At 49.8% G+C, this 27668-nt stretch overlaps 4 protein-coding genes across 32 annotated transcripts in view; 1 reads left to right on the top strand and 3 right to left on the bottom strand.

The window, feature by feature from the left end:
* The window catches only part of HNRNPD (heterogeneous nuclear ribonucleoprotein D), an 8660-nt gene extending 4265 nt beyond the window's left edge, over positions 1–4395 (bottom strand). For 2 of the 6 annotated variants that reach the window (XM_085546780.1, XM_085546781.1), the window contains exons 1-3: positions 2608–2749; positions 1487–1655; positions 605–766 (exon numbers count right to left, since the gene is read on the bottom strand). In XM_085546780.1, coding sequence (XP_085402906.1) covers positions 605–766; positions 1487–1655; positions 2608–2642 — 366 coding nt within the window. In that variant the 5' untranslated portion in view covers positions 2643–2749. Of the gene's footprint in view, positions 1–604; positions 767–1486; positions 1656–2293; positions 2322–2607; positions 2750–3955 lie in introns of those variants that run through there. The other 4 variants (XM_015861590.3, XM_085546783.1, XM_085546779.1 and 1 more) reach the window with 4 other exon arrangements.
* Positions 4396–4850: 455 nt separating this feature from the next.
* Positions 4851–9298, bottom strand: HNRNPDL (heterogeneous nuclear ribonucleoprotein D like). Of its 3 annotated transcripts, XR_001554990.3 has the most exons (9): positions 9144–9298; positions 8582–8750; positions 8302–8463; positions 7740–7871; positions 7519–7633; positions 6587–6754; positions 6292–6389; positions 5807–5910; positions 4851–5125 (listed from the first exon to the last, which is right to left on the bottom strand). XR_001554990.3 is itself a non-coding variant. In XM_015861593.3 (8 exons), the coding sequence occupies exons 1-7, from the start codon at positions 9230–9232 to the stop codon at positions 6319–6321; spliced, it is 906 nt and encodes a 301-aa protein (XP_015717079.1). In that variant the 5' UTR covers positions 9233–9298; the 3' UTR covers positions 4851–5910; positions 6292–6318. The 3 variants fall into 3 exon arrangements, 2 of the variants coding, with proteins under 2 accessions (XP_015717079.1, XP_015717078.1); XM_015861593.3 differs by having other exon boundaries at positions 4851–5910; XM_015861592.3 differs by lacking the exon at positions 5807–5910.
* Positions 9299–9398: 100 nt separating this feature from the next.
* ENOPH1 (enolase-phosphatase 1) lies at positions 9399–13819 on the top strand. 2 transcript variants are annotated; one of them, XM_015861588.3, is made up of 6 exons: positions 9399–9512; positions 10105–10206; positions 10282–10484; positions 11128–11260; positions 11457–11580; positions 12370–13819. In XM_015861588.3, the coding sequence occupies exons 1-6, from the start codon at positions 9429–9431 to the stop codon at positions 12507–12509; spliced, it is 786 nt and encodes a 261-aa protein (XP_015717074.2). In that variant the 5' UTR covers positions 9399–9428; the 3' UTR covers positions 12510–13819. The 2 variants fall into 2 exon arrangements, with proteins under 2 accessions (XP_015717074.2, XP_085402899.1); XM_085546773.1 differs by having other exon boundaries at positions 9976–10206.
* Positions 13807–25898, bottom strand: TMEM150C (transmembrane protein 150C). Of its 21 annotated transcripts, none has more exons than XM_085546791.1 (10): positions 25849–25898; positions 25599–25723; positions 21910–21994; positions 21677–21769; positions 20930–20983; positions 20778–20810; positions 20613–20680; positions 19238–19365; positions 17030–17207; positions 13807–16026 (listed from the first exon to the last, which is right to left on the bottom strand). In XM_085546791.1, the coding sequence occupies exons 7-10, from the start codon at positions 20632–20634 to the stop codon at positions 15818–15820; spliced, it is 537 nt and encodes a 178-aa protein (XP_085402917.1). In that variant the 5' UTR covers positions 20635–20680; positions 20778–20810; positions 20930–20983; positions 21677–21769; positions 21910–21994; positions 25599–25723; positions 25849–25898; the 3' UTR covers positions 13807–15817. The 21 variants fall into 21 exon arrangements, 20 of the variants coding, with proteins under 20 accessions (XP_085402917.1, XP_085402916.1, XP_085402914.1 ...); XM_085546790.1 differs by having other exon boundaries at positions 21910–21991; XM_085546788.1 differs by having other exon boundaries at positions 25619–25723.
* Between the last annotated feature and the right edge of the window lie 1770 nt (positions 25899–27668).

Below are 27668 nucleotides of genomic sequence, written 5' to 3'. Positions count from 1 at the left end.
TGTATGAACAACATCTAACTTAGCAAAAGTTCATAGTTCTGTTTGCCCATTACATATGCTAAACAGGACTAACGTTAATTTTATTTCAACAAGTAATCTCAAGCACAAAAATCTCCTCACACATGGCATGAGAGAATTCAGCCTAAGCGAATAGTTGTCTATAGCACAAAGAAAGAGGGCAGGCATTTCATAACCAACAGCTGAGTTATCATGGCATTGTTTTAGAACTAGGAGAGAAGCTGCTACCATCTAGTTACTCTAACCAAACTCAAACAGCAAGGCTTTCAAGCTCTGAAGAGCACGATGCCCAGCTAACACAAGCAGCAAGCTCCCAAACAGTGCCTCCCATACCAGTCCTTGCACAGCCAGCCAGGCATCCCACAGATCAATTCTCAAGTCTCTGACATATCCCAGCTCCTCCTTCCACTAACCCAGTTTACATTACCAACCCATGAGTAAGGTTCTGAACAGCAAGTCACGTGGAGTTGCACTGGCTGTTTAGCTTGAAAGGAGGCTGCGTTTGGGGGCCTTTTTTACTTTAAATTGCTTACTTCTGAGGACAGAACAAGTTCTACAAATACAAGCAGTTTATTTCACCACGTACCTCACCAAAAGCTCCAAAGTACTCCCTTATTTTCTCTTCAGGTGTGTCTGGAGATAAGCCCCCAACAAAAATCTTTTTGACAGGTTCTTTTGTTTTCATGGCTTTAGCTCTTTTAGGATCAATGACCTTCCCATTCAGCTTGTGTTCTTTCTGGTCCATGACCTGTGGAAAATAAAAACAGGACCTGACTTGCAGTTCAAGATATATACCTCACTGTGGTTTTAAGCAAGGCTCGGTCTATTCCACACCTTTTGTTAATGCTATCACTTCAATTGCAATACTTTTATTCCAGTCATCATCTATTGTGCAAATCCAAACAGTTCTTTGATTTTGATCACTGACACAGACGGCTCTAACAAAGCCTTGCGAAACAAGGACATGGCATTTCTCAGAAAGCAACAAACAATCCCATCCTCCCCTCCTCTAAATGTATCATAAACAAGTGTTTTATCTGTGCTCTACCACTGAAGACCAACAAAACTGACGCTCTTTCAGGGTACCATGTCATGAACAATTTAGAAAGGCTAAACCAGCTATTTTTTGCTTGAAGAAAGCCCAAATGCATCAGAATCCATGACTCCACTCCAACCGTTCACCCTGCAGCTCCAGAACATGAAAACCCAATGCTCTTTTTAAGTTACTCCTTTCATAGCAGCAGGTAGCAGCTATTTTAATCCACAGTAGTTTTCAGCTGCACAAGCCCAGCAGGTTGCAGCATGTTCTCCTGCAAGTACCCAAAGGCATATTGAGGAAGCTCTGCTGCCCCCAGCTACTATAGCATGACTAAGAAGAAAACAATTCCATGAGCATCATTTTAAATACTTGAGTGCTATATCTTTACTGGCTACAATTGAACACACTGCTTAATTACTTGAATATTACCTTATCTACGCTCTCCGATTCCTTGAAGAGCACAAAGCCAAAGCCTCTTGATCGCCCAGTGATGGGATCCAGCTTCAGAGTGCAGTCTACGACTTCACCAAATTTAGAGAAATAGTCCTTCAGATCTTTCTTGGTAGTGTCCCAGCTGAGACCACCAATAAACATTTTCCTGTTGAGACAAGAACGTTAATGTGCTAAAACATTTCACTTTTGAGAAAGAAGAAACAGCAGAGCTTTATCAGTGAACACTCAACACACACATACGAATGTCTGCACTTTTCAAGACGTCATTTAAATGATCCTGGCCAGATCAGATAGAGACTTGCATATGTTCAACAGTTACGCACAATCTGCCGCTGCTCTACTTTATTATGCTATCCCAAGAAACTATAAGTAGCAATTAAAAGGTGTACCAGCACCTCCTTGCACCCTCCAGCCACTGACTCGCAGGCTGAGTTCCATTCAGGCCACGGCAGGGTCATCCCCCCCCACAGCCATACATGAAACAGGCACAGGCAGGACAAGTACACAGAAGCACTGATAAACCTGCCTGGGCAACATGAGTAAACTGCAAACTGAATGGAGCTGGGTCCCCTCCCCCAGAAAGCTGTAAAAAAGCACTGGACCCACAAAGCCAACTTTTCCTCCCCCAGAGATGATGTAAAGTGCTGGCACAATCCAAAATGATCAGCAGAATAACGTTCCAAAAGACCTGTGCTGCTGGGAAAACAGGTACAGCAGGTACCTTGAATCATAGCTTTTAATTACAAAAGCAAAATGGGATCTTGGACTCAAATCATGGCCAACCTGTAACAGTCGTACAGCACACAAAGTTCAGGAACTGCTGCACACCTAAAAGGAGCATTTTATGACTTTCATCAATTGAAAATCAAGCCAATGAGCACAGGAACAAAACGTCTCTAGTCATCAGGCATGTGGCTCATATACCCATTCAGAGAGGATTCGTTTTGAGATGATCTCTTCTAATGCTGATAAAGTAGATTCTACGACGGGCTCAGAACTAAAAGGTATGATCCACTGAGACACACAAAACCAATTTCTTCAAAGCTTTGCCCATCTTCCCTGTACCAATGTATTCCACAATGATAAGCACAGCTTACAGGAGACCTGAGAAGCCACGAGAGTCGGTTTCCATCTCCTCCACTTTCTGTGTGCAAATATTCCTGCACTGATTGTGTCGCGCTTCCACTTGTCTGACTGTCCCAAATCCAAGCTGTGAACTTGCTCCTTGTTGACCTGGCTGTGCTCTTATAAAATAAACAACAACATCACCCTGTGACAAACCTCAGATGTAAGGGGGGGGGGGGAGGGGCAGCTACTCACAAGCTTCAGGTGTTTCTAAACTAAGTCTTTTAATTCGTGAACAGAAGCACCAATCCTCTATACCTTTCCAAACTCTGTCTCCAAAAACATACATGTCCTCCTATGCTGGTTTGGGGAGCAGTGTGGAAAAAAATACAGTCCACACTGGAAAAACAGCAGCTCCTACTAGTAGGGCTCAGTAATCCCACGGATTTATCAGTGTCTGTGTTTGGTTTTTGTTCTAAGCAGCAAAACATACGGCAGGCTGACACCGCAGCATCCTATTTCTGATACAAGGAGGGGGGAGGATACTGATTCTCTAGTAGTTCCTTCTGAACCTACACGTGCTTCATAACATACAAAGCACCTTTTTTCACAGCTACCAACGAGCTACAAAGCTCTGCTTTCTAGCACTGAGCTCATGACAGACCAAAAAGCTGAAATCGATGCTCTTCCAAAGGGCTTTTCCAGCACGGGGGAAAACTGCCTATGCAAACGTGGTAATGGAGCAGCAAACACCGGACAATCATTGCAAAACCAAGGCCAGATCAAAGCTACGATATCACGGGCACACAACCAACTCCTACGTGCAATGCCACCGGGCCATCAAAAGCAAGGAAAACACGGATGCTTCCCAAAGTACGATTTAGCCGGTTTAAGTCACATCAGCACATGCTTTTTTCCACAGCAAGTTGTGAGACGCGAGCAGGCACAGCCGTCAAGCTTCAGACGCAGCACACAACGGACCGATGCAGGCTGATAAGGAAGTTTCCCGGCCGTTGCCAACATAGGGATATCCCAGCTCTACACTCGGCAAACATTTAAACTTGAGGGTAGAAGAACAAGTTCCCCCTTTTTGGGGCTCTCTCTGATCCCAAACGCCGAGGGAACACCGGATCACACCCACGTTCAGCACGGAGGGTGCGCTGCGTTTCCCCAGCGTCCGGAGCTGTCAGCACACACACTGCCTTGCCCCCAGCCCGACAGTGACAGGTCGCAATATCCCTCCTGTGGCCGAACAACCGGGAACCGCTACGAGGCAGCGCGGGCTGCGGGCGGTCAGTGACTCATAACAACGACGCAGGTCCCGGCGGCGCCATGTAAACAAACCGGGCCGCCCCGCGCCCAGAGAAGCCCCGCGCTCACCCCTCGTCCTCCTCGTTCTTGCTGGCGTCGATCTTGGCTCCCTCCGACTCACCCCCGCCGCCGCCTCCACCCGCCCCGTCGCCGTCTGCCGACCCGCTCCCCGCCGGCCCCTCGGGCTGCGCCGGCTGTTCCGCAGGGCCCCCGGGGCCGGCCGCCGCCGAGTCCACGGCGAACTGCTGCTCCGACATGGCGCCACCGCCTCCAACCGGCCCCGCTGCCGCTTCCCCCGCCGGAGGCGCCGGCCCCGCTGGCGGCCCGAGCGCCCCGAGCCCTCCTGCTTCGCCCAGCCGCTTTATTTTAATGGCGCCGCCGCCGACACCACCTAAAATGGCGGACGGAAGGAGCGCGCGGGCGCGTCACGTGACGACGCCACCACCACAGCCGCACCGAGACGATGGCGGGAGCGGGAAGGCCGATGGCGGGCTGCTGATGGCGGGCTGCCCACACGGCTCCTTAGCGAGCGAGACCCCAGGTACCGCGAGCAGCACCTCCCTACATGCCTCAAAGCTGAGCGGAGGGCTCGGCCTGGTGATGGGGGTACGGCTCTCCTCTCTCAGGGCTATCAGTCAGAAGCTCGTGATGGCCGCAGCACAACAGCTCTGGAGCACTACAGCCTTCGCTATACACCAGAAACGCTTAACATCTAAATTCCAACCTACATTCCAGACAGCAGGAAGAGTACCAAAAGCACCATACCCTATATGGGTACATGGCGCTGTGCTCCAAAGGGCTGCTTAACCCAGTCCATGGCAGCAGTTCATCCCCACAGCAGAGACAGAAGCACCTACACTCCTGCCCCACACCTCAGGTGTGGGCACCAATATGCCCAGCTTTCTTCCTCATAAACCCATTTATACCACTTAGGCACAACTCAGGCCACAGCCGAGGTGAAAACTACATTCAACTTCAGGAAGCATTTATTAGAGAATCCTTTAACATGAAATTATACAAATAAACTTTGTATAAACACAATTCCACATTCGTAACATGAATGGAAAAAAAAAAAAAAAGTAAAAACCATAAAAGAAAACTAGTCGGCCGCTATATACAGTTGGACACAGTTGTGTCGTACACTAAAAGTCTTTTACAAAATAGTCATTTCCTCTCACGTAGACCACCCTCCACTGACGCCCGATGCTTTGCAAGGTGTCTTTGCTGCAGCATCTCTACCTAAAAACGAAGACAAAATACATGTCAGCTCTCTGCAAAATACTACAAGAATCGTTAAAAGGTCCATTTTCATGAACTGCTTTAAGTCTTCTATATATTCCTTTCGTCACTGTTAAAGATCATATGCATATTCCTTAAGGTAACACAAGAGGTTTTGTTGCCCACTGATAATTTGTCTTCCCAAATACTGCCATTCGGGAAGCTGTTCCAGAACAACACACATCCCAGTTCAGCTCATTATTGGGCTCTGGATCAGATTTTTCTCTGGAAACGCTACCAAAAAAGGGGTTTCCCATTATTTGCACGACCATCATTCATACAGATAAACGAACAGATCAGGTTGGTGTACTTCCAACAGTTCACGTGCATATGATCTTTAATGTCTTTCCAGATTTAAAAGTTCGTTTTGGTTTGCAGATTTCACTATTAGCTATAAAAAGAAAAAAGCAAGCATTAAATCTTAAACAATGCACACTTAAAATGAGGTTCCACAATTGAAATACAACACTAAACAGAAGACCAAATGATTAAGCTGTAAAGGCATTTATGTACTTTAACTCCTGCAAAAAACCATTTAAGTTAAGACACTTAGTCTCCAAAAAGATTAAAAAAAAGAAGCCATAGTCTGAAGTTTTCCACTTTAATCTTTACGCTGGTACATGAAGTTGGAAGAGACCATACCACAGGACAGCGTTTTCTGGTGTATGCCTTGCGCTCTGCCTGCAACGTGCGACCCCAGAGATAGACGTGGTCAGGGTGACACACGGCCTGCAATGAAGTTCCCGCTGGCGGGTACAAACAAGGTATAATGTCAGAGTTAGAAGATAACATTCTTGTTTTCCTTAAGTTGTACCCATTTCAGTACTTTACCTGTTAATACTTCTAATAAGTTTAATTATTCCTCTAGATCACCTGGTACACAACGCAAAACAGAAAAACTCTTATGTTTTTCTGAAGTACTAAAGAAGATAAAGTCACGTTTTTACAAAGTTAAAGATCTATAGACACGGTAGGCAAAGCTGGTTTTAAAAAAAAAAGGTATTTTTAAGTTAACAAAAGTTTAATTAAAGAAAAGAAGTCACACTACACAAGGTTTTACTCATTTGTCTATTGATCTTTAAATTAGATTAGCATACTCGGAGTGGACCTCGCGCTCATGTACACACCTGTTTCCTCAGGGACAAGGTACGGCTTTAGTATGGCTGGTAGTTGTTTTGGTGATTGCCGCCACCACGGGATGCCTTTCCATACGTGCTCTGTTGTCCTGTTGGTAACACGGCAGGAAAAAAAACACACCGAAAGCATTAAAATAAACAATCTACTCATCCTTCCTAAGTCTTCTCATGCAGAACATCATCCCATAAAGGCTACTCTTTTTCAATCCATGCCTTCAAGTAACACTGTTCTGCAACAGCTCTATGAGGCCTCTGTTTGAAGATGCACACAATCGGAATCACTCACCGCTGTAATCTGTGTATCCCGGTCCATATCCGTAATTGGGATAGTTGTACCCAGAGTAGTCATATCCTCCATAGCCACTGTAGCTTTGATCGCTGTAAGCACTATTGTAGTTCCCATATCCTTGATCGTAATAGTTATTAAATCCTTGATTCCAGTTTTGTCCCTGACCTGAAACCAGGCACAGCATTTAATAACAGGTTCTGTGACTATCTCAGTCTCCATCTAGTTTATAATCTCCCTCTTCCAAAATTACTACTTGTAAGAGCCCTCCTACTTCCCATAGCAACCCACAAGAACTAATTTGCTAAAATAACTGATCAATCTCATTTGGCTATCAGAGGACCGAAGGATCCAATCACTCTAAACAATATCAGATGAAAGAAAATGCTAGTCCTGCTCATCAGCCATTTTGGAAAGAGCAAAAGCATGCACAATATTAGTTCCTGGAGTTTTCCCAACTTCCATTATTAATTACATGAACAAAGTTGTAACACCAGATCAGTTTGATTGCATCATCTCAGTTGTGGCTGCTTGACTTTGTAAACCCTGACACACATTAACCTTTGACAACTGCTGGCCTCTTTGCAAGGCGTTGACAAGTGACCACCTCTTTAGCCAATGGTCCATGACTTCCCACCCACAAGCAAGCCAACATCCCCTCACACAAAGGATAACTAGCTGCACTAGACATTTTATTATGCTCTACATAATAATAGAAAAGCCTACAAAAATAATCTACATTTCACTTGTCACCCGAGCACTTGAATGCAAGCAGACATTCTTTAACTTCCAAAATCTATCACAAGAACCAAAGTGAAATTTAATGTACTTCAGAAAGCAATCCTTTTGCAACTAGCTCTTAAGTCCCACGTGCAACCTGTAACAGCTTCAGCCACCTTCAATACACAAATTCCAACAACCAGAGCACTCACCTCGCCCACGTCCCCTTCCACCACCTCGTCCACCAGACGCATTGCTTTTTCCTCCTTTCTGCTGCTGCTGCTGTTGCCTGTACACCTCTTTGGGCTGCGCTACTTTGATCTCACACTGTCAAGACAAAAAGCCTTTAACTTGTGAAGAATTACAGGAACATTCTGTCAGCTGCCTTCACGGAAGCTGCCTATTCCGCATACTAGTGAGAAAGCATCACTACCTTGCCTGAACCAATCTGATGGTATCTGCTTTCTAGCAACTTCTTTACTGGCTCTTCATCTGTGTACGTGATAAAGCAGAAGCCCCTTCTTTCGTTCGTCTTTGTGTCCATGGGAAGCTCAATGTTTTCAATCTGTAATTAGAAGTACGTACTGATGATGCATGAAAATCAATACATAACCTGTGCCAACACCTTTCGATGCACACTGCATCGGCTGTATGTACAGCATATTCTATGTGGTGCCCAAAAACAGCAGAGAAGTGGCAATGAGGGACATGGTCAGCGGGCATGGAGAGGATGGGCTGGGATTGGACTCTGTCATCTTAGAGATCTTATCTAACCATAACAGTGTTATGATTCTGTCAGCGCATCCACTCACAGGATGCTGTGGCTTTCAGAACTTCTGATGCTAATACATATCCCACTCCAGCAGTACAGAGCTGTTAACAAACAGCCTTTTAATAACATCTGGCTCCACAGCAGCCTGATTCCACTCTCTCCTCTTGTTTTAAGGTAACATTCCCTTGGAAAACGGGGTTTATTTTACGGGGCCACACCTCACCTCTCCAAAAGCACCGAAGTACTCCTTGATCTGCTCTTCAGAGGTATCTGGGCTCAGCCCACCAACAAACACCTTCTTAGGTGGCTCTTTCCCCTTGAGGGCTTTCGCCCTCTTGGGATCGATCAGCTTTCCATCCAGCTTGTGTTCCTTCAGCTCCAGCACCTGGAAGGCACAGATTAAAGCCCTCTGAGTACTGAGGCAAGTGTGTGTGGTACAGAGCAACAGACCCGAGCCCCCAACACAGCCCTTATAACCCGTGAGACGAGGCCCATTCACGCACCTTCTCCACGCTGGCAGCATCCTTGAAAAGCACGAACCCAAACCCCCGCGACCTGCCGGTCACCGGGTCGGTTTTGATGGTGCAGTCCACCACCTCTCCGAATCGGGACAGGTACTCGGTCAGGTCCTTCTTGCTCGTGTCCCAGCTCAAGCCGCCGATGAACATTTTCCTGCCGGGCATTAACACGTGTGGGCGGGGCCGGCACCGCACCAAGCCCCGCCCCCTTCACAGTCTCACAGTGTGGTGCGGGTTGGAAGGGACCTTAGAGATCATCGAGTCCAACCCTCGGGATTTGAACCCCTGCGTAGCAGAGCGGCACTTCGACCACTTGTGTCACAGGGGGGATTCGAACCCCGGGCCTCCGGTGTTGCAACGCGGCGTCCTTAACCACTGCGCCACCGGAGGCGCACCGCGCTGACGCCGCCCCGCCCCTGTGTCAAGGCGCGGCACACAATGGCGGCCCCGCCCCGCCCCCCTTTAGGCCCCGCCCTGCCACGACCCCCCCTCCCCCACGCGGCCGCCACAGATGGGGGTGGGGGTGCGAGTCCACCCCTCGTCCTACCCATCGTCCTGCTGGTTCTTGCTGGCGTTGATCTTGGAACCTTCGGCGAACTCCTCCGCGCCGCCGCTCATCTCGGTGGCGTCCTCCATGGCGGGGCGGCTAAAGAACGGAGAGCGACTGAGAACCGCGCGGGGGAGAAAATGGCGGCGGAAGAGATCCGGGCACCGCCTGCGCCGCCCTTATATAGCGGAGGCGGCAGCCAATCAGCGGCGCCGTGGGGATGCTGCAGCGCCCCCTTGCGGCGGTGTTGGCGGTGGCGCCCCCGCGCTGTGTGCTGCCGGCGCCATGGGCGTGCTGCCCGTACCGCACGGGGTGCGCGCCATCCTGCTGGACGTGGAGGGCACCACCACCCCCATCGCATTCGTGCAGGTCTGCGGGGCCGGGAGGGGGGGAGGGATTGGGAATTAGGGGTGAATGGGGGGTCGGTTCGGGGATTGAGCGATGCGGGTGGTTTTCCTATTCGGTTCGTAGCGATTCCGTGGGCTCCCGGATTGAGCGTGGGTTGTAGGGACGTTGTTGGGTTGGCTGGCTGTAGGTGTATTGGGATGGCTTCCTAGAGGGGTTGTTTTGGTGCGTTTGGATGGTTTGAAGTGTTTTTAGTAGGTTTGAGACACGACCATGGTGGCTTTGATCGATGGGGCTGAGTGATCGTGATGGTCCTAACTGAGGACAGTGGGTTTCAGGGTGGTTTGAGGGATTTCAGAGGGTTCCAGCCACTCAGGTGGGCTTTGGTGGCTCTTAATGATTAGGGCAGTTTGAAGTGATTTGGATGGGTTGAGGGGTTTTGGTGGTGTTTTCTTAAGGGACCATATGGTGGCCCTATTAATTTCAGTGGCCACAGTGCTGGTGCCGCCCTGCTTGCTCCCATATCATCACCAGCACTCAGATGGAGGGTTTTAAGCCCTTCCAGCATTTCTCCTGCTGTCTGAGCTGCCATATTAACGGCTGCGTGTGCCGCCAGGAGACCCTGTTCCCCTACATCAGAGACAACGTGGAGCAGTATCTGCGTGCGCACTGGGAGGAGGAGGAGTGCCAGCGGGACGTGGGGCTCCTGAGGCAGCAGGTGAGGGCACCGCGTCACATCAGGTCACACTGAGGCTCCTTGTCCCTCCGTGCCCTTCACTCTCCCCATCCCCAGGCCCAGGAGGACTCGGGGCTGGACGGAGCGGTGCCGATCCCATTGGAGAGCGGCAGCGGGGACGAGGAGCTGGAGCGCGTCATCCGGGCGGTGGTGGACAACGTGCACTGGCAGATGGCTCTGGACAGGAAGACCACGGCGCTGAAGCAGCTGCAGGGACACATGTGGAGAGCGGCCTACGCCACAGGGCTGGTGAAGGGAGAGTGAGTAATGGCGAAGGAGCAGGCACGAGGTGCCCCGTTGACTTGTGGAATCAAGATCCATAACCACAAACCCGGTATCCAGCAGAGTTCAGGCTCTGAACTCATGTACAGACATAGGTAGAATCAGTGCCTCCATAGAGAAGTCAAGAAGGACAGCCTTCTCATCTGCTGCCTTATAAGCAGGGAGAATTATTTTACAGTGGCCCAGTAGCTGTGGATTTAGCACTGCTGCTTGGCAGCATGCAAAGAGTGAGCCTTGTGGGCACTGTACAGCAGCCTCAGAATATTTTTGGCTGACTCCACATACACGTAAATCACTATAAAATGAATGAATTATTTTTCTTTTGCTAAACAGATAATGTAACAAAGCACTGAGCATGTGATTGAGAAACTGGAGATAAAGGGGCCAGCTGGTTGCAAGAAGGCTGCAGAACTCAATCCCACACTTCCGTATCTGCCTGTTGGGAGCCCTAAGTCTATTTGGGGCAGCACCTTCAGGTCTTGGCCCAGTGGCCACATAGTGCCAGGGGAAAGGCATGGGTTAAAACTGAACTCCTCCAGTACCACTCCCCATCACATCCCTCTGGAAGCATCTTCCAGTGCCTCTGTTCCTGCCCTTACCTGCTGCCCTGTTTTGCTGCAGAATCTTTGAGGACGTGGTTCCAGCCATCCGGAAGTGGAGGGAAGCTGGGATGAAGGTCTACATCTACTCCTCAGGGAGCGTTGAAGCTCAGAAGCTACTGTTTGGATACTCTACAGAAGGTGATATCCTAGAGGTAGATAACCTTACCATCTTCCTTATGGCTACTCCACCTACAGAACAGAGCTGTCCTGTGGCTGTTCTTGCTGTGACGTTTTGTCAGTAGAGTCTCAAATGGGAAAGCAGGGTAGTGGGGTAGCCTTGCTGATCAGCAGAGTTTAACTCTTTGCTTCTCATATGGTGTTCAGCCCTTGCTTTTCTCTGTCTTTCAGCTCTTTGATGGCCACTTTGACACCAAAATAGGTCCCAAGGTAGAAAGCGAGAGCTACCGAAGGATTGCTGCAAGTATAGGATGTGACACCAACAACATTCTCTTCCTGACTGACGTCCCTCGAGGTAAGTGACGTGCAGCTCTGCTGCTTCACAGCACTTGGCACAACTACCCAGGGATGCTGCAGCCATCCTTGCTTCTAGGGCTGCCACTTACCATGCTCCTCCTTGAAGCATTCAGGCTTACACAGGGCAGTGGGATATCTGTGTGTAACACTGTGCAGTGAGGGAAAATAGGCCAAGCAGAAAACCTGTCCTTGCCCCAGGAAACAAAGAGCGTTAAAGCAGAGCGGAGCATTTGCTGAAGCAGTTGGTGTGCCCCATTTGCAAATGGGGTCAGGAGTTTTTGTGGCCTGTGCTCAGCTTCCCCTGGGAACAGCGATGCCTGCTGTGCTTGATATGGTTGGTCAGTGGTTGGTTCTGCTGCAAAGCAGCAGGAATACATTGATCCTGGTCTTCGAGGCCTAACCCCTAGGAAGCCAGATTGGAGAAGCTTCTTACTGCCCTTCCTGGGAACATCTTCTGACAGAAATGGGCTGATACCTTGGTCTGAGCCAGCTTAGTCTGAAGATTTAGCCCCCCCCCTCCTCCTCCTGGTGGGAGCTTGCAGTCACCACCTTGTCCCTCCAGAGCCTACCCCAGGGCCTCTTATTGTGCTTGGGGTGAGAAGGAAGCTAGTGAGGACTGACTGCAGGCTCGTGGGGGTGCTGGGCTGGCTAACTTCAGCCAGTGCCACCTGCAGACACTGCTTTGTCAGTCTTAACCTTTTGAAGTACATTTTAAGGGGCTGTTCGAGCCTTAAGGGCCCTCCCGTGGTGAAATCACAAAGCACATCTCCACTCCTATTTGTTTCAGAAGCCAACGCAGCCGAGGAAGCGGACACTCACGTGGCTGTAGTCATCAGACCTGGCAACGCAGGACTGACAGATGATGAGAAATCATACTACAGCCTCATCTCATCTTTCACTGAACTTTTCCTGCCTTCCTCCACTTAAGGAAAGTGGTGCACGCACAGGATGCTGTACTTCGGCTGAGTTGTCCTTGTGTAACTTCAAGTAATTTTGTCCATAACCAGAAACTAAAACCAAACCCACATCATATATTGGACCCACAACTAATGCAGGTATGGATGGAGGGTATGCTATGGGGTTCCCAATGCGGTACATTAGGGCTGCCACAGGCAGCCAGTCCTTGCTGCAGACAAGCTGTATATACTGGGAATGACTTAAATCTTGGCTATACCTATAGTAGGTCCTAGGTACAAAACAGTGTGACTTGTGTGCAAAAGCTGCTTAGAGTGACACAGTCAGCCCACCAGAATTAACAAGAGCATACAGCAAGAATTAAATTCTTTACAAAATCAATTCTAAACCCACCTTGTGCTGCTGCCAGGGAGTCTATGGGATCCAACAGGATGACACCACAGCCAGTTTGGCTCCATTTCTGCCCAAGCTGCCAGAGCTCCTCAGTAGCCAGCTGCCGCTGGTCAGTGGTGAGCAGACCTAACCAAACATTTTACTGCATTGAATGAGAGTTAAACCAGAGATCTTTTCACCCACGTTACCTTAATTGTGCCAATATATAGCACTGGTCACGGAGCTTTTCCTTGTATAGTTAATAAAACCACAGCTTTGCTTACACTGTGTTCACTGTATTCCAGTATTTAGCTTTGCTGCCTGTCACCAGTGATCCCAGCACCTAGAGGACAAATATATTTAAAAATACAAACAAACAAACAAAACCAGAACACTCTTTTTATCCCTGCTTTTGCCCTCCCTGGCCCCTTCTTTAGGACAGATAAGCACGTCTTGCTGAGGAGGCAAGTCTGTCTCATGATTTGAGGAGGGACTTGGTGAAAGCCATCGCAGTGTCGGTCTGACACTGTTGCTGGCACTCAGCTCAAGAGTATCACCCACTACTTACTAATGGTTGTGCAGCTGTGCTTGAACTTGCCCTCATTGCTCTGGAGCACATCCACAGCTCTCCCTGTTGAGGTAGCTGTGTACAGAACAAGCACCTGGAGAGGGAAACACATCATACCAGCACCGCCCTTCTAAAACTTGATGGCAGCTGCCAGGCAGTTAATGTGAATGCTTTTCCAGGCTGTGTAGAGCATGATCCACCTCTGAGAAAGAGCCTGCTAATCAGCACCGCTATAGTCTGTACCTGCATGGCTGAATGATCCCCAGCTTCATTAAGTGTTAATTTGCATTGCGACAGTGTAAATATCTTCTGTTCTGCCTTTGCCCTCATAAAGCTGTGCATGGGATAGGGGACAAAAATAAAACTCGCTTTCTCCATAAAAGCACTTTATTTAGTGGTCATGTGTATAGTGGTTGTCGTTTAGTTGTATTGAAATGTGCTGTTAGAAATACTGTAAGAAATGTACAGAGTTCTTACCAAAAACCTGAAGTTGAGTTTGGATTGCATTTAGGAAAAGGAAAAACAAGTCACAATCGTCATCCTTTTTCTTTGTTAGAATTGTAACAAAGTATAAAACAATAAACCAAAAAGTAGTGATTATTTTAAAAAAAACAAAATGAGAGGACTATTTACAGTAAAACAGCCTTAAAGCAAAACACTGCTCTGTGCTCCCTATGCATCCACCGTGTGCCCGTGTCATGGGTCCCCCTGCATCCTGTCCCCCACCACTCAGTGCAGGACTGTTGGTGGAGCTGTGGATGACCTGGTCTGCCCCGACCTGCAGCCTCAGCACCTCCCTTCCCAAAAGCAAGTTCTGAGCCATGAAAGAGCGTGTAAAGGGCACAAGCTTTAGCAGAAGGTTCTCTTGACCATTACTCCTTCCTGGAGAGGCCTCTGCCCTTTGCAGAGCACTGAATGCCCTTGTGCCCTTTTCCTTTCTGTCAGAAATACTACAGCATGGTAGGAGTTCCCCTCAAAACACCTCTTGCCACCATTTTCATTTCTGCTTCTTTTCCCACAGGGGTGATGAGATGCCCCATGTCAGCACAGGCAGAAGAAGCAAACCTAAGCTGAGCCTGCTTAGGAAAATGGGAAATGAGTCCCATCCATCCCATACCTGACTGATCCAGCAGTCTTCCCAGACTCTGTGTTTTCAGAGACGGGCTTTAACCACACAGACTCTGTCTGCAGGAAATGTTTCTCCTTGTTATTATTTCTACTTCAAGCCCCTCTGTGAGCACACAGCAAAGCGACTCCTGCTTTTGGTGACTCAGGCCAAGGCCCCCAGCCTTCACACCCATTAGAAGCCCATTCAGGAAAACTGGCCAAGAGAAAAAACTGGATCACAGGCAGGGAAAAAAATGCATCTGAAGTTTGACTTTTAAGTGCATAAGGAGCAAAAAACAAACAAAACCAACTAAAAAACCCTACACACTGTAAAGCCCAGCTGCAATGATTCTGTTTTCTTTGTAGATAAGTCCAGTGTCCCTAACACAACGTTTACCTCTTCTGTGAACAACAACAACAAAAGGGTTTTAAAATACTACAGATGATGTGTAGTGGAAGCACTAAACACTTAAAAAGAGCAGCCTCTTCTGGGTCATCTTTAGAGCACGCAGGCATTCACTTATTAATTCAGCACCTGGCTTCCATCAGCCCCCATTGCAGCCCACGAAATGCCAAGCCCTGCATAGTGCTCCCCAGTGCCACCTCCTCTGGTGTGGGCACAGTCCTCTGTGCTGCCAGGCAGCATCAGCCAAGTTTTGCATGATTTCTCCCAAATCCAGCTTTGCCATCAGCTGCTTTCCAGGCTAGAAGCAATGCCCACCTGCTCGTAAATGCTGGTCAGTTTGGGTCTTCCAATGTCCATTTTTAAGTCCAGAAAAAAAACAGCCGTTCCTTCTCACTCTACCAAGTTACTCCTATCAGCAGCAAAGAAAACAATGCAAAAAAGATATGAAAAGTGCAGCCTAGCAACTCAGGAACCAGCAATGTCTGAAGACTATGCCCAGACATGTCTGTTTCCTTCATCTCCTCCCTTACAGGACAGGCAGAGCAGTGCCTACCTCAGAGGGGCACTGTGCGGATCTGCTGCCAACCATCCTGAACAGCAGGTGTGAGATGGAGCTGCTGAGAAAGAGTCTTTGACAGCACAAACTGAACAACTTGTGCTACCCGGCTCTGCTGTCCAGAAGGATCCAGTCCTCTTCCTGCAGGCAGCTATTTTTGTTCGGCCCATAATGAGGCAACCGCCCTCAGAGCCCTTTGGCAATACGACGATGATTGCACGTGGAAAACAAACTCATCAAACAAAGTGTAAATGAGGTCACGTCTAACCATAGGACTGCACCTGCCCCCCTCCCCCTGGCCAAAGGACAGGCTACACCTGATCCGTCTGGTACTCGGAGGCTTCTGACAAGCTTTCAGAAAAGCTCAGAAAGTTTTCCTGGTACTCAGAACAAACTATCTCAAATCTGTAGTGTCTGAACTCCACAGCAAACGTGCCAAAGTAGCACAGGAAACACATCACCAGGCCCCACTGGATCCTGGCTGCATACATGTGGATGCCTTGCGCCATCAGGATGAAATCTGGAAGAGGAAGGTCAAGGAAAACATTCTGAGAATGCCTGTGGGAACAGAACACCAGCCAAGAGGGGAAAAAGCCAATAGGGCAAGCAATAAAGTATTGGCAATCAGAGTCAGCAGGATGATGATCAACCCAGCTAGCCATCATAGAGTGAGTGTGGTGCCAGAGGTGGAAGGGACATCAAGTATCAAACAAGACGGGAACTGCCTATTGAATGCAGCAGCTGTTTTATGCTAGTCAGGGCTTCTGGTCCCAATTCCCACTGGTAAACATTTACAGACGTTAAGACAGAAGTGTGGAGAAGTCTTACTCAAATATCAAACCAGCCACTGACAGAGCCAGCAAGCTGTGTGGGCTCCCACTATACACTCCTACCTTCTCTGCACACCTCCTCTAACCTTACTGCTCTCCTGCCTCAGAATTTCCTCTGCACTCCAGAAGCACACAATCATACAACCTCACAGGTAAAACAAACAGTTGTCTCAAGAATGGGCTGTTACCCAAAATCACTTATTATTAGCTTATTCCCAGCCATTTCTTCCTGCCCTGTAACTTACCCGAGCACTAACACAGACACACCTAAGCAGTGACTGAATCAAGCCCAAATAACCCCCAACCAGTGAGCACAAAAGGGCTGAGCGGAGTTGACAGGTACATGGTGAACATGAAGCCCCACATGCACCTGGCTGAGGTGACTGCAAACTCCACAACCAAAACCCCATTTGTAAAACATGTAGTCTTACCAGAAGTCAACACAGCCAGCAGCTTCTCTCCTCAATGCCACAGCCAGTGTCAGAGCAGATGACTGGCTGTAGAACCCTGGAGCGCGTATGCAATCTTTAGATACCTGATTACCACCAGACACAGATTCTTGCCTTGCCAACAATCTGAGCAGTGCTCCTAGATGCTCTGAGCTCCAAGGATGGCTGCAAGAACCCACCTTCCCTGCTGCAGAGTCAGCTACTGACAATACCTGATGTGCCCCAGAGCACAACAAAAGGATACAGAGCACCACGCAGAGAGTGATGCCAGCCGATAAGGCAACTCGTGGGATCCCAGCTTTCCGTCCCTCATTCTTCAGGTTGATCTTGAGGGTGAGAGCAGACTGGATCCAGCATGCCAAGGTTCCAAAGCCAAAGGTCAGCAATGTGCCCACATTGTGTATCTCCTCATCGTTAGAAAGCTAGGAAGAAACAACACGGTGATTGCCTGGACACCACGGGAGTCATCCACAAGCAAGAACCACTGGGGTGTGAGATAGAGATGCTGTATCATTTCTTCTGGTGGAGGTGTGAGGTCTGATAGCCAAGATAAGCTGACAGCTGTCACAGTCAAGCAGATCCTCTGTCCAAAACCAAACACAGTGGAAAATACAGCCTCCTGGGGACTGCTTCCCTGACAAGGCCCACCGATGCAAAGCTCATGAAGAAATACTACTTTGGCTTGACACAATGGTCAGAGCAGGAAAGGACAACCTGCCAGGCGCTTGTTCAGCTCCCTGCAATGACAGCAAACTGCAGCATCTGGCTGCACAGAGCAGTGCCATCCACATAGCGGGCTGCCAGAGCCCCAGCTCCTCCAATGAGCTACCAAAGATGCTTCTGTTTTGGCAAGGTTCTCCCACCAACTGCTGACTGCTTGTTCCCTCTTCCACCTCTCTCAAGCATCGGTGTCTAAGGCAACATGAACTCAACCCCACTGGAGTGCAAGTGCTTTTCTGACTCCTGGCTGCCATTTCTCATATGGCTCAGTGACTGTGTGGTGCTGCAAAGGAACAGGACAGACACATTCTGCAAGCAAGAGTTTGCAAAGAGATCCCTCCGGGATGCAAATAACGTTCAGAAAGCCCACTAAGGGCAAGGCTTAGGCTTAACATTTTCCCTCTTCCCTCTGAGGCTCTTCTAAATAACCAACCACCAGTGCATAATTCCTCCTTGCAGCCCTGATTCCTGTCCCACGATTTAACTGATACCCAAACAACGCACAATGTGCTAAATAAGAGTGGTCACTCTGCTTCTGCTGACCCCTCCCTGGATTTTTTTTAGGGTTGTTGTTTTCATGGGGTTTGGATTTTTGTTTGTTTGCTGGTTGGCTTTTGTTTGAAAAGAACAAGGTTCAAATTACGGTAGAAGCAAAAACAAGATAGAGCTTGTTTTCCCAAGGCAGCCTGCACTGCATGGGACTTACATCCTTCACGGTGACTCTAGAACATCCAATCTGTAATTTTCTAGCAATGTGATTTAATGCCATATTCAGCTCAGACGTTAGGCAGGGAAAAGCATGGGCTGCAGTCTCATTACCACATGCTTTCACGGCTTGGCGCAAGATCTAAGCAAGGATACAGCCAGCTAACAAGGAGTGGATTATTAGTCCAAATGTATAACCACGAAAGATTCACAGCATCTACTTTACAAGAACAAGCATTTGCTCTGAGAGGGAGAAAAAAAAGGAAGATGTCCAAACTGCTTCCTAGCAGTTGAAAAGCCTTTCTCCATTCCTGGAAGCTGAGGCCCTTTACTTGCATCCCAGAAAGAGACAGAACAACAGGGAGAGCAATGGGATAGGGAAACCAAAGCAGCCCACTTGCTCTCACGGCTTGATTTTCACTGCAGACCTGACAGACACAGAGCTGTGATCACAGTCAGCGCACAGCCCCACAGAGTAAAGCTGCTGAGCTGACAGCTTGACTGCTTGTCAAGCAGTTGCAGAACAGATGGAGAATTGCAGGGACCTCATGCAGGCACCCATCACACTGGGGAGAGCGGCAGCATTTCTCTGCTGTATCCCTCTCGTGGGAGTCAGAGGACAAGCAGGAGGTAGGTTTAACCAACAAACATTTTAAGCGAAGGACACTAAAATGTCTGTTAAATGCATATGGGCAGCTGTGCATCTGCTAACACAGATGCAGATATAAACTTCCAGCTCAGTCCATTTACCTAGGACCATCTGCACCAAGCCCCAGGGCTCATGAGATTCAGGACGCTCCCTTTTCTGGCCCTCAGCAGGTCAAGCATGCAAAAAACACATGAACAATTACCACAGTCCATCTCTGCGTGTTCTGGAGCCACAATAAGCAGCAGGCAGAGGTGTCAGGGTAGGTATGAGGAGGGCTGGGTCACAGCAAGACACGCGTAGTTCCAAGCCCTGGGCTGACCTGCTTAGAAAGCAGGAGCCTTATGACATACACAGCAGCAGGAGCCTGGCATGCAGTACCTGGAAATTGCCGAGTAAGGTCATCCCAAAGGAGGCCAGGCACAACGCCACCAGCCCGCTGACGTTCAGCCAAGGGTTCAGCACCTTTGGCTTCAGCTGAATGAAGCGCAGGACAGCAACGACAAGTGCTGAGGAAGAAAGAGAGAGCATGAAGTAGGTCACTAGGTAAAACGTGCTGCAGAAGTTCCCTGGCTGGGCTCACAGCTGTTTTCCATCCTCCGCTAACTGTAGGGAGAGTCACTCCCTGATTAATGGGGCTCACCTGTGCTTTTCCCACTGTTATTTCTACAGCACGAGATCCTTACAAAAGAGAGACATCGCTCCCTGTGACCTTTTCTTAAAGCCACAAGAGTAACAAAGGGGAATTCAAAAGTCACCTTCCTGCTTTGCATACAAAACAGTGCCATTTTGATTTTCCAGAAACACTAACGTTTCTGGCTTTAGTGGTTTCTGCCAGTTCTTCTCCAGCAGCAAAGGCTTTGACACAGCTGAAGTCAACAGAGGCACCCCAAAGCAGCAGAGGAATCCAATCTACTGTGGCCAGCCTGGCCTCATCCATAAAGCAGAGACAACATAAAAACAAATCTGCAGCCTGGAGATTCCCTGGTTTCACTTCTTCTCATAATAGGGAGAACCAGCGATGAAAGCAGACAGGAGAGCTGGGCTTCAAAAACCCCCTGCCCTCCTTCACAGCACCTGCCCCATGCTCAGGTGACTCTGTCCTCATGTCTACCCAGATCACAGCATCAAGACCATCTCTGCCCTTCCGTACAGCCCACAAGCTGGAAGCAGAGTTGTTTATAATAATTGAGACCCTGGCTTGATAAGCAAAGTCTGACATTCAAACAGGGCCACACATGAAAACAAACTTTAAGGATGCCAACACTCCCTCCAGAAGTGATACTTGAAAACAAGGAAGTTCAAGTCAGGGTTCACAATGACATTCATCTCACTGGATTTTGCATCACCAAGATGTGTTTTCATTAGGGCAGGTTGAGACTGTCAGGGGATCTTACTTGTACACACACTGCTATGGATTCATCTCAAAGCTCAACTCAACCCTATTTCTCAGATTCGGAAAGGAAATACGTTGTACACTGATAGCAGCAGTAGAAAGAGCCAAACTGGCAGCACCCACCATGCAATGAAGAACAATCACACTGCTTCAAGATTAATGAAGCTCAAACGCATCCAGCCTCATTCTATCTTTCTACAAATGAAGCCAAAACAATCCTGGCTTAATCAGCAGCAATCACAGCTTAAAGGATTCCGCATCAGCGGATCGAAGAATGATATGTGTTGGATATGACTTATGTTTCAATGACTTACAATAAATTACAAGAGAGAAAGAAACAATTCTCCTTGTGGTTCCTACCTAGAAACGCTGCCATGTTCATGACTTGGCTAAACACGCAGCTCGCAGGAGGAGCATCACCTGCAATGCTTGGAAAACAAAGTGTACCGTTGTAACTCCAGGATGGCAAAGATGTGTGAACAACAGGCATTCATCAGAACAGTAGGAGGAAAAGCAATCACTCACCTTATATAAGGTGGCCTTTTGGAACCAGGTTTCCTACAAGACACAAGTGCACAGAAATTAAGATTCAAGAATTTCTTCCCCACTTTGTTTTTATCACTTAGTTATTGTAACAAAAGAACAAATAGAAAGCAAAGCCCACAGCCCCCTCTTACCTCTCTGGTACATTTAGTGCAATAATTTTGTTATCTTCCACTGCTATAAAGTACCTGTCAAGGAAAAAAAAAAAAAAAAAAAAGACTCAAATGGCCTCAAAACTCATTCTGGCTTCTATTCCAAATATCACTCAACCTACTAAGCACTAAAGCCCACCAACATGAGGTCAGGCAAAATCAAATCCTAAGGGGGGCAGCCAGTGCTCAAGCAGGCAGCTCTGTTTCCCAGCCCATTGCCTGCCTTTCTGTTACATCTACTCTACATGGCCAGCTGGAGAAGCAGATCACTGAAGTGGACTAAAAATAATCACCCAGGGAAACATTTCCATTCTGAATCTGAATCATTTGATTCACCTGGTTCACTCCGCTTCCTCCACAAAAGCTGTTTTAGCAGCAATAGGCTCAGACAAACAGCTCGAGCTATTCCCGCTGCTGAAAAACATCCCCAGATCCATGGCCAAAGTCACATCTTAGGATACAGCACTTCTCGGGCTGAGCAGAGGTGCTGACTGCACACTTCTCACTCCCAAATTCATGCTGCAGTTTCTGCCTGCATGCCTGGGGAGAGCCCGCTCAGGGAATCGCACACCTTGTGCTTCTTTTGTTATAAAGGGCTGCTGAGAAAGCAAGGCATCAGCATTAAGCTGCCAGCAGGCTGGCTGTATGGGGCTGCATGCTCCGCGTTTGGGCTCTTCATCCCAAAGCAGAGCCTGAGCACTTCTCCAAGAGCTCTGCTGAGTCATTTACCGAAAAGGTGAAGTTTCTGCATCTTGGTATCCTGGCTTTTTAGGCAGTTTCCAGTAATGGGTGGCACGAGGAAGACAAGGTCAGAAACTTGGCCTGGGGAGCACAGAAACTCAGGGAAATGCACAGGCTCCTCCATGGACCAAACCTTGGCTCTCTCAAGTGCCATTCCAGCCCCACACAAACTCAAGCATCCCCCACAGACTCGCCTTCCTGAAGTGCAGCGGGTAACTTACACTATCCATAATCCAGCTGACGTAAATAGGGTAAACACAAGGGGCAAAAACATCCACACGCTGCATTTCTTCCCGTCCATACCTGCTAGAAACAAAGAGTAAAGTAGAAAGTAAAAGTAAAAAGAGGGCACAGGCAATCAAACCCCCTGCCTCTCCCCCTGTGCTGGAAGCAGCAGGAGCATCCCCACAGCAGGTGCCATGCCAAAACCAACCTCACAACAGGCAGCCCAGTAGGCACTGCCAGACTTACCACTACAGCTGGTGTGAGGGGCTAAGCTGCTGTGCTGCACAGGAATAGAGAGCCTGCAGTAGAGAGGCTCTTTTCAGACACACCTATGGAACAGAGCATCCTCCTGAAGCAGTCTGTGCAAGGTCATTACAGCAGACCCACAGCCCTCACTCCTTGCTCCTTCCCAGAGGCACGTGGCAGCACAGCCTCCCTCCTGTGATCATTACCCATTCCACACACATCGTATCAGCACAGTCCGCAGAGCAAAGGGAAACGGATGCACGTGTTCTCTCCTCAACCCCACAAAGCACACGACCAGCTCCCATCCTGACTACAGCAATCAGCTAAAAATGGTGTTTAGATGCTCCCAAAGGGGAGCCAAGCTCAAGTGCTGTCAGAATGAGGCATGACAAACAGGACGAGCTCAGGATGCTGTGCAATGCTGCATGGGCCTTAAGGATGCTGTGCACATCCTCTCCTGAGGAAGTATTTGTCCTACAGGCAAGATCCCACTGGACAAGGCTGTGAGATGCCGGAGCCATCCCTGCAATACCTGCAATTCAGAAGTGCCATGATGCTGCCATGCTCCAAGCACAGAACACCTTGTACACCCCGTGAGCCCTCTGACAGTGGATCAAACGCCTCCTCATGCTCTGTTGTCCTGCACAAACATTCCTTCAGGCACCAGCACAGCCAAGAGATGCAAACAGAAAGTGAACAACGGGAGGTTCTCTGCTCCAGCGCCCACTTTGCTTTCCCAAGGGCAGCAGCCCTACATCAGCTGTGCCTCCTTCCAGCTCCCTGCACGTTGCCAGAGGGGCACATCACAGCACCATTTGATGTGAGGCCAGAGAACTCGTCTCACCCTGAGCAAAGCCATGCTTGCATAAAACCATAAGGCTCAAGCGAGACTGAATCACAAACTGTAAAAGAAGGATAAGCTAGCAAATAAGATCTCTTCCCTGGCCTGAGAGCAGAGGAAACTGCATGCAGAGAGCACAAAGCCATGCAAGCATTAAATACTTCAGTGCAGCGAGCAGTCAGTTCCAGCATGGAGATGGATCTTCAGCATGGTGTAGCAGAACAGAAGAAATTGTTGCTGTGGGTGGAGCACATTTCCCCACCCATCTCATCTCTATTCCTCTCCCTGCACAAAGGACTCTGGTTCCCCACGGCCCCTGCTGCTCCAGCTGCAGCTGTTCTATGAGCAGTGCCCTCGCCTTTTTCTCCTGCAACCCATAAATATGCAGTGGCATCCCATAGCTGCAGCTCAGCTCCTTGTTCCCATCCCACTGGAAGGGAGCAAGCAGGTAGATGTCACCTCCCATTATAGCCCATGTTTTCCTCTGGGAGGTAACTGCTGCAAGCGCAGCTCCCCTGCTTTCTACTGGACTAAGCCAAGGCAGCACAATTCTTTCAGCTCATAGATAGCAGCTCTCGTTGCTTACCCTTCCCCCTCAGGAAGGTACAAAGAATGCACGGACACGACTAAAGCAGATACTGGAAATAACGCTTGTCTTCATTACCGGCTTACCACAGCTCCTCTGCATTCCAGCACACCTCTCTGCCAAGAAATCACAGCCTTCCCAACCTACTTATGTTGTCTGATGTGAGGAAAGGTAGGTGGCACAGAGCCCGTCTCCCAAGGCAGAGTCAAGGGCAGCACATGGGGATGGGAGCAGCAGTCCATGGCTGGGAAGGACGTCACAGCAGTTCCTTACGTGGGCACTGTGCTGAGGTAGGACTGCACGTACCCCCGCTGCCCCTTCAAGGTAGGGCATGGAGGCAATGGCTGGACCAGACACCTTCTAGTGTTGCTCAATGGCACATCATATGCATGCTTGAGGATACTCAACCATCTCTGTGTGGACTGAAGATAGTTTAAAATCAAGATTCGCTTGGGCACATCACATGTGCACCCCGCTGCATTGGCTGGGTGCAGAACTAAATCATGTGGCACCTCACCTCTTTCCAAAGGTTAGCACGTGCCAGCCCTGCACTGCTGTTCAACTGAGACCATTCTCAGCCTTTGCAGTAACCTGCTCAGGTCTTGGGTTCATGCCTTCAAGCCACCAGCACCTCCATCAGCAGCCAGGGATGAGAGAACAAGGAACGCAGTCAGCATCCTCCCCTGAGCCAAAATAAAAGGTTAAGTGGGAAAAATAACCTAAATTCTCCCTGGGAAATGTAGAAACCATTTCCTCGAGAGTTAATTGCTCCGTGGGGATGATGCTGAGCCAACCTTCCCCTCTGCAGCTCTGCTCTGTGTCGCTGCCACCACCAATGGTGCCAAGTCTGAGTAGCCAACTCCAGCTGATGGCACCAACCACCTCAGCAGGCCCGTGCTTTCCCAAATGAATGCACCAAGATTGAGTGACAGCTGGGTATTGCACACACCTGTTTGGTCTTCTCCTTTTTATTTGTAAGGCTTGCAGCAAAGGCAGAGCTTTAGGTGACCGATGGACCCACGGTGACGCAGGCTCCCAGGGCCACATCCAGCCTGGGGATCTTAGGGATTTCCCTCAGCATAGGCTTTGTCTGCTGTCTCTTTCCCAGCTCTCGTGCCTAAACCTGCTCACACCATCAGCCATTTGCTTTGTTCTTGCTGTCACTGCCCCATGGTACTCCCCAAAGCAATTAAGCTCCTGTTCCCCTAATGCAGGCGCTTCCATAACAGCGGGCAGCTCACCAAACCTACTCTGCCACGAGTTCATTTAATGTAAGCATCTTAATTTCATCTGCCAAGAACGTCATAGGCTCCTTCTGGAGTTGATTTTGCCAAGAGACGTGAATGCAACGGAGGACAACGCTGCCACAGTAATGGAACTGCAAATGTTTCTCTAGACGAGAGCATGCAGAAGCATCTCAAGGGCCCATTCACAAGCCGTGAGATATGCCAGAGCAGCATTCCTTCAACAGGCATTTCACAACACCCGGCCACTGAGTCATTTCGGAGAATAGCCACCGAGCCAAGAGCGAAAGGAAACTGCTCCAACCCCACGGCGAGGCACAAAGAACGGATGGTAGGTGGCAGCCAAGGGGAGCGGCACAAACCGAGGTTGTACTCTGCCGAGCCTCCGTTGCCTTTAATAGAGGTCCCGCTATGGCTTCCCGCTGCAGCCCCTTGACGCCCGGTCAGTGCCGCTGGAGGGACACATGACGCAACACGGCACCCACAAGCAGCAATGCCAACGCAACAAAGCACAGCCCTGCTGGGTTTATCTCAAGGTCCCGAGCGCGCAGTGCCGGCGATAAGACACGCCAGGAATCGCTCGATACAGATCAAACAGCGGCACCGCGTGAAGCCGGCACCCAGCAGCGGGGCGGGATGCTGCAGCACACGAACGCCGTGCTCCTAAGCGAGGAACGCCAAAAGCTCCGGCCGCCTGCGGGCTGCACGTGGGGACGGGCGGGGGGTGCTCCAGCAACCCTGCCAACAACCACCCGCCCCGCCTCGCACCTCGGCCGCACGGTACTCACGGGCCACGCGGGGAACGGCCGCGCTACAGCCGGAGGAGACGCCTGGGAGCGGTGCTGGGCCGGGCCCGCCTCTCTGGCATCGGGGTGTCGCGTCGCAGCGGGCTGCTGGAAGGACACAAACGCGTGCAGACGGCCGGGCCGGGAGGCTGCAATGCCGGCTCGGTTCTACCACAGCACGGCCCCGAGCCGCAGCGAGCGCCGCCCGCGGGTGCCGGGCGGGCGGTTCTTACCTGAGGGCGGCGGCTCCTCGTCCACCTCCGCTCCCGGCGGCGACGGCGGCAGTGGCCGGGGGGGCTGAAGGGGGAAAGGAGGCGGGAGGAGGAGCCGGGATGTCGCCGTCCCGGTCCCCGCCCCAGCCAGGCGGGGCTCTGGCGGCAGCACGGCCCCCTGTGGGGAGGTGTTGAGCGGTTACCTTTGGCTTTAGCGGCCAATACGTGTAAATACTCAGAAGTACAGCTTTCCTCCTCCTGGTGCCTTGCAGCACGCGGGTGATCCCTATCCACCCTGTCCTTCACCACATTAGTGCTCTTGGCGTGGACCAAACTGTGTGCCAGCTCCATACCCACCTTCTCACAGTGCAGAGGAGGAGCGAGAGTCCTTGTGTCCTGACAATGGGTATCAGGGGCTGCCCTCAAAGCTGTATTAAAAGAGAGGATTTCCACAGAGCAAACCCTGGAATATTGTGTCCAGTTCTGGGCTTCCCAGTACAAAAAAGACAGGGATCTCTTAGAAAGAGTCCAGCAGAGGGCCACTAAGATGGGGAAGGGCCTGGAGCATCTCCCCTATGAGGAGAGACTTAGGGAACTGGGTCTGTTTAGCTTTGAGAAAAGAAGGCTGAGAGGGGACTTGATCCAGGTTTATAAATACCTGAGGTGTGGGAGCCATAGTGGTGAGTCTGGTCTCTTTTCAGTAGTGTGTGGGGATAGGACTAGGGGTAATGGGATGAAAGTACAGCATAGGAAGTTCCACACGAATGTGCACAAGAACTTCTTTACGGTGAGGGTGACGGAGCACTGGAACAGGCTGCCCAGGGAGGTGGTGGAGTCTCCTTCTCTGGAGATATTCAAGACCCGCCTGGACGCCTACCTGTGTGACATGGTGTAGGGAGCCTGCTTTGGCAGGGGGGTTGGACTCGATGATCTCTAGAGGTCCCTTCCAACCCCTACAATTCTGTGATTCTGTGAAACCCCTCCTTGCAGACCCCACTCACAGCTCAGGGAGAAGCAAATGTAACCCCTCTCAGGGATGGCTTGGCCATTGCAGACTGGCTATCATTTTGGTGAGCTCTTCTTCAGGGAAAGAAGTAAATAAGAGAGAAGGAAGGAAGAAAAGGGAATTGCTCAGCATTTGTTTTCATTCCTGGGACATGCATGTGTTCTGAAAATAGATGTACCACCTGGTTTTCCCGTCCTGTTTCTTTCCACTCCCAAGCTGGAGCGGGGCCGGACAAGAAGCATCGCCCACCCAGCACTGGGGGCGGGAGGAAGGGGCCAGGGATCGCTCAGAGCTGCGGCACAGCTAAATACAGCACCTGAGCAACTGTTCCTCAGCTTAAGTGATAGCCCTCATCTCGTTAGCCAGATCAGCTCTCATCAAAGCCATCTGTTCCTTCAGCCAGCTTTAAAATATTTTGATAGACTCCATTGCTCCAAATGCCTCGCTGCTAAACATACGCCGTCTGAGCGTGCGCACCTGCTGCTTGGAGCAACAAGGCGTGATGAGCCAGAGCTGTGGCAGGAGATGGGCACCTGGGCTTACGTTAGCAAACAGCTCCTCCACTGCCAGGCTCTGATCTTGGTTCCTCTTCACATCGAAGGAAGATCCTAAGGAAAATTAGACCTTGACTCCTAGAGGTTGTGAAAAGGAGCCTGCTAACTGCCCGTGACACCCTTTTTGTGTGACAGTACAGTTACAGAACAGCCTGGGACCAAATATATTGAGGTGCTACAAGTCCAACCTGAGCGTGCTTTGAGGGCCACAGTGTGGCAGTGGATACATCATCAACCCTCCCAAATCACAAGAGCCCTCCAGGAGGTGAACACCCCCAGAG

The sequence above is a fragment of the Coturnix japonica genome, chromosome 4 (assembly GCF_054131305.1).
Source record: "Coturnix japonica strain WE chromosome 4, WE-NBRP24, whole genome shotgun sequence".
Classification (NCBI taxonomy): domain Eukaryota; kingdom Metazoa; phylum Chordata; class Aves; order Galliformes; family Phasianidae; genus Coturnix; species Coturnix japonica.
The sequence above is the reverse complement of the archived record's forward strand: the minus strand, read 5'-3'. Positions and strand labels throughout refer to the sequence as shown.

Coding starts and splice junctions, on each gene's coding strand:
- HNRNPDL (XM_015861593.3), bottom strand. CDS start 9,232: ATGGAGGACGCCACCGAGATGAGCGGCGGCGCGGAGGAGTTCGCCGAA. Junction 8,464..8,581: donor ATGCTGCCAGCGTGGAGAAG/GTGCGTGAATGG, acceptor TGTGCCTTCCAG/GTGCTGGAGCTGAAGGAACA. Junction 7,634..7,739: donor ATCAGATTGGTTCAGGCAAG/GTAGTGATGCTT, acceptor TTGTCTTGACAG/TGTGAGATCAAAGTAGCGCA.
- TMEM150C (XM_085546798.1), bottom strand. CDS start 21,989: ATGGACGGGAAGAAATGCAGCGTGTGGATGTTTTTGCCCCTTGTGTTT. Junction 19,366..20,612: donor GAACATGGCAGCGTTTCTAG/GTAGGAACCACA, acceptor TTTCTTCCTCAG/CACTTGTCGTTGCTGTCCTG. Junction 17,208..19,237: donor CCTTACTCGGCAATTTCCAG/GTACTGCATGCC, acceptor GTTTCTTCCTAG/CTTTCTAACGATGAGGAGAT.
- ENOPH1 (XM_085546773.1), top strand. CDS start 9,429: ATGGGCGTGCTGCCCGTACCGCACGGGGTGCGCGCCATCCTGCTGGAC. Junction 10,485..11,127: donor ACAGGGCTGGTGAAGGGAGA/GTGAGTAATGGC, acceptor GTTTTGCTGCAG/AATCTTTGAGGACGTGGTTC. Junction 11,261..11,456: donor CAGAAGGTGATATCCTAGAG/GTAGATAACCTT, acceptor TCTGTCTTTCAG/CTCTTTGATGGCCACTTTGA.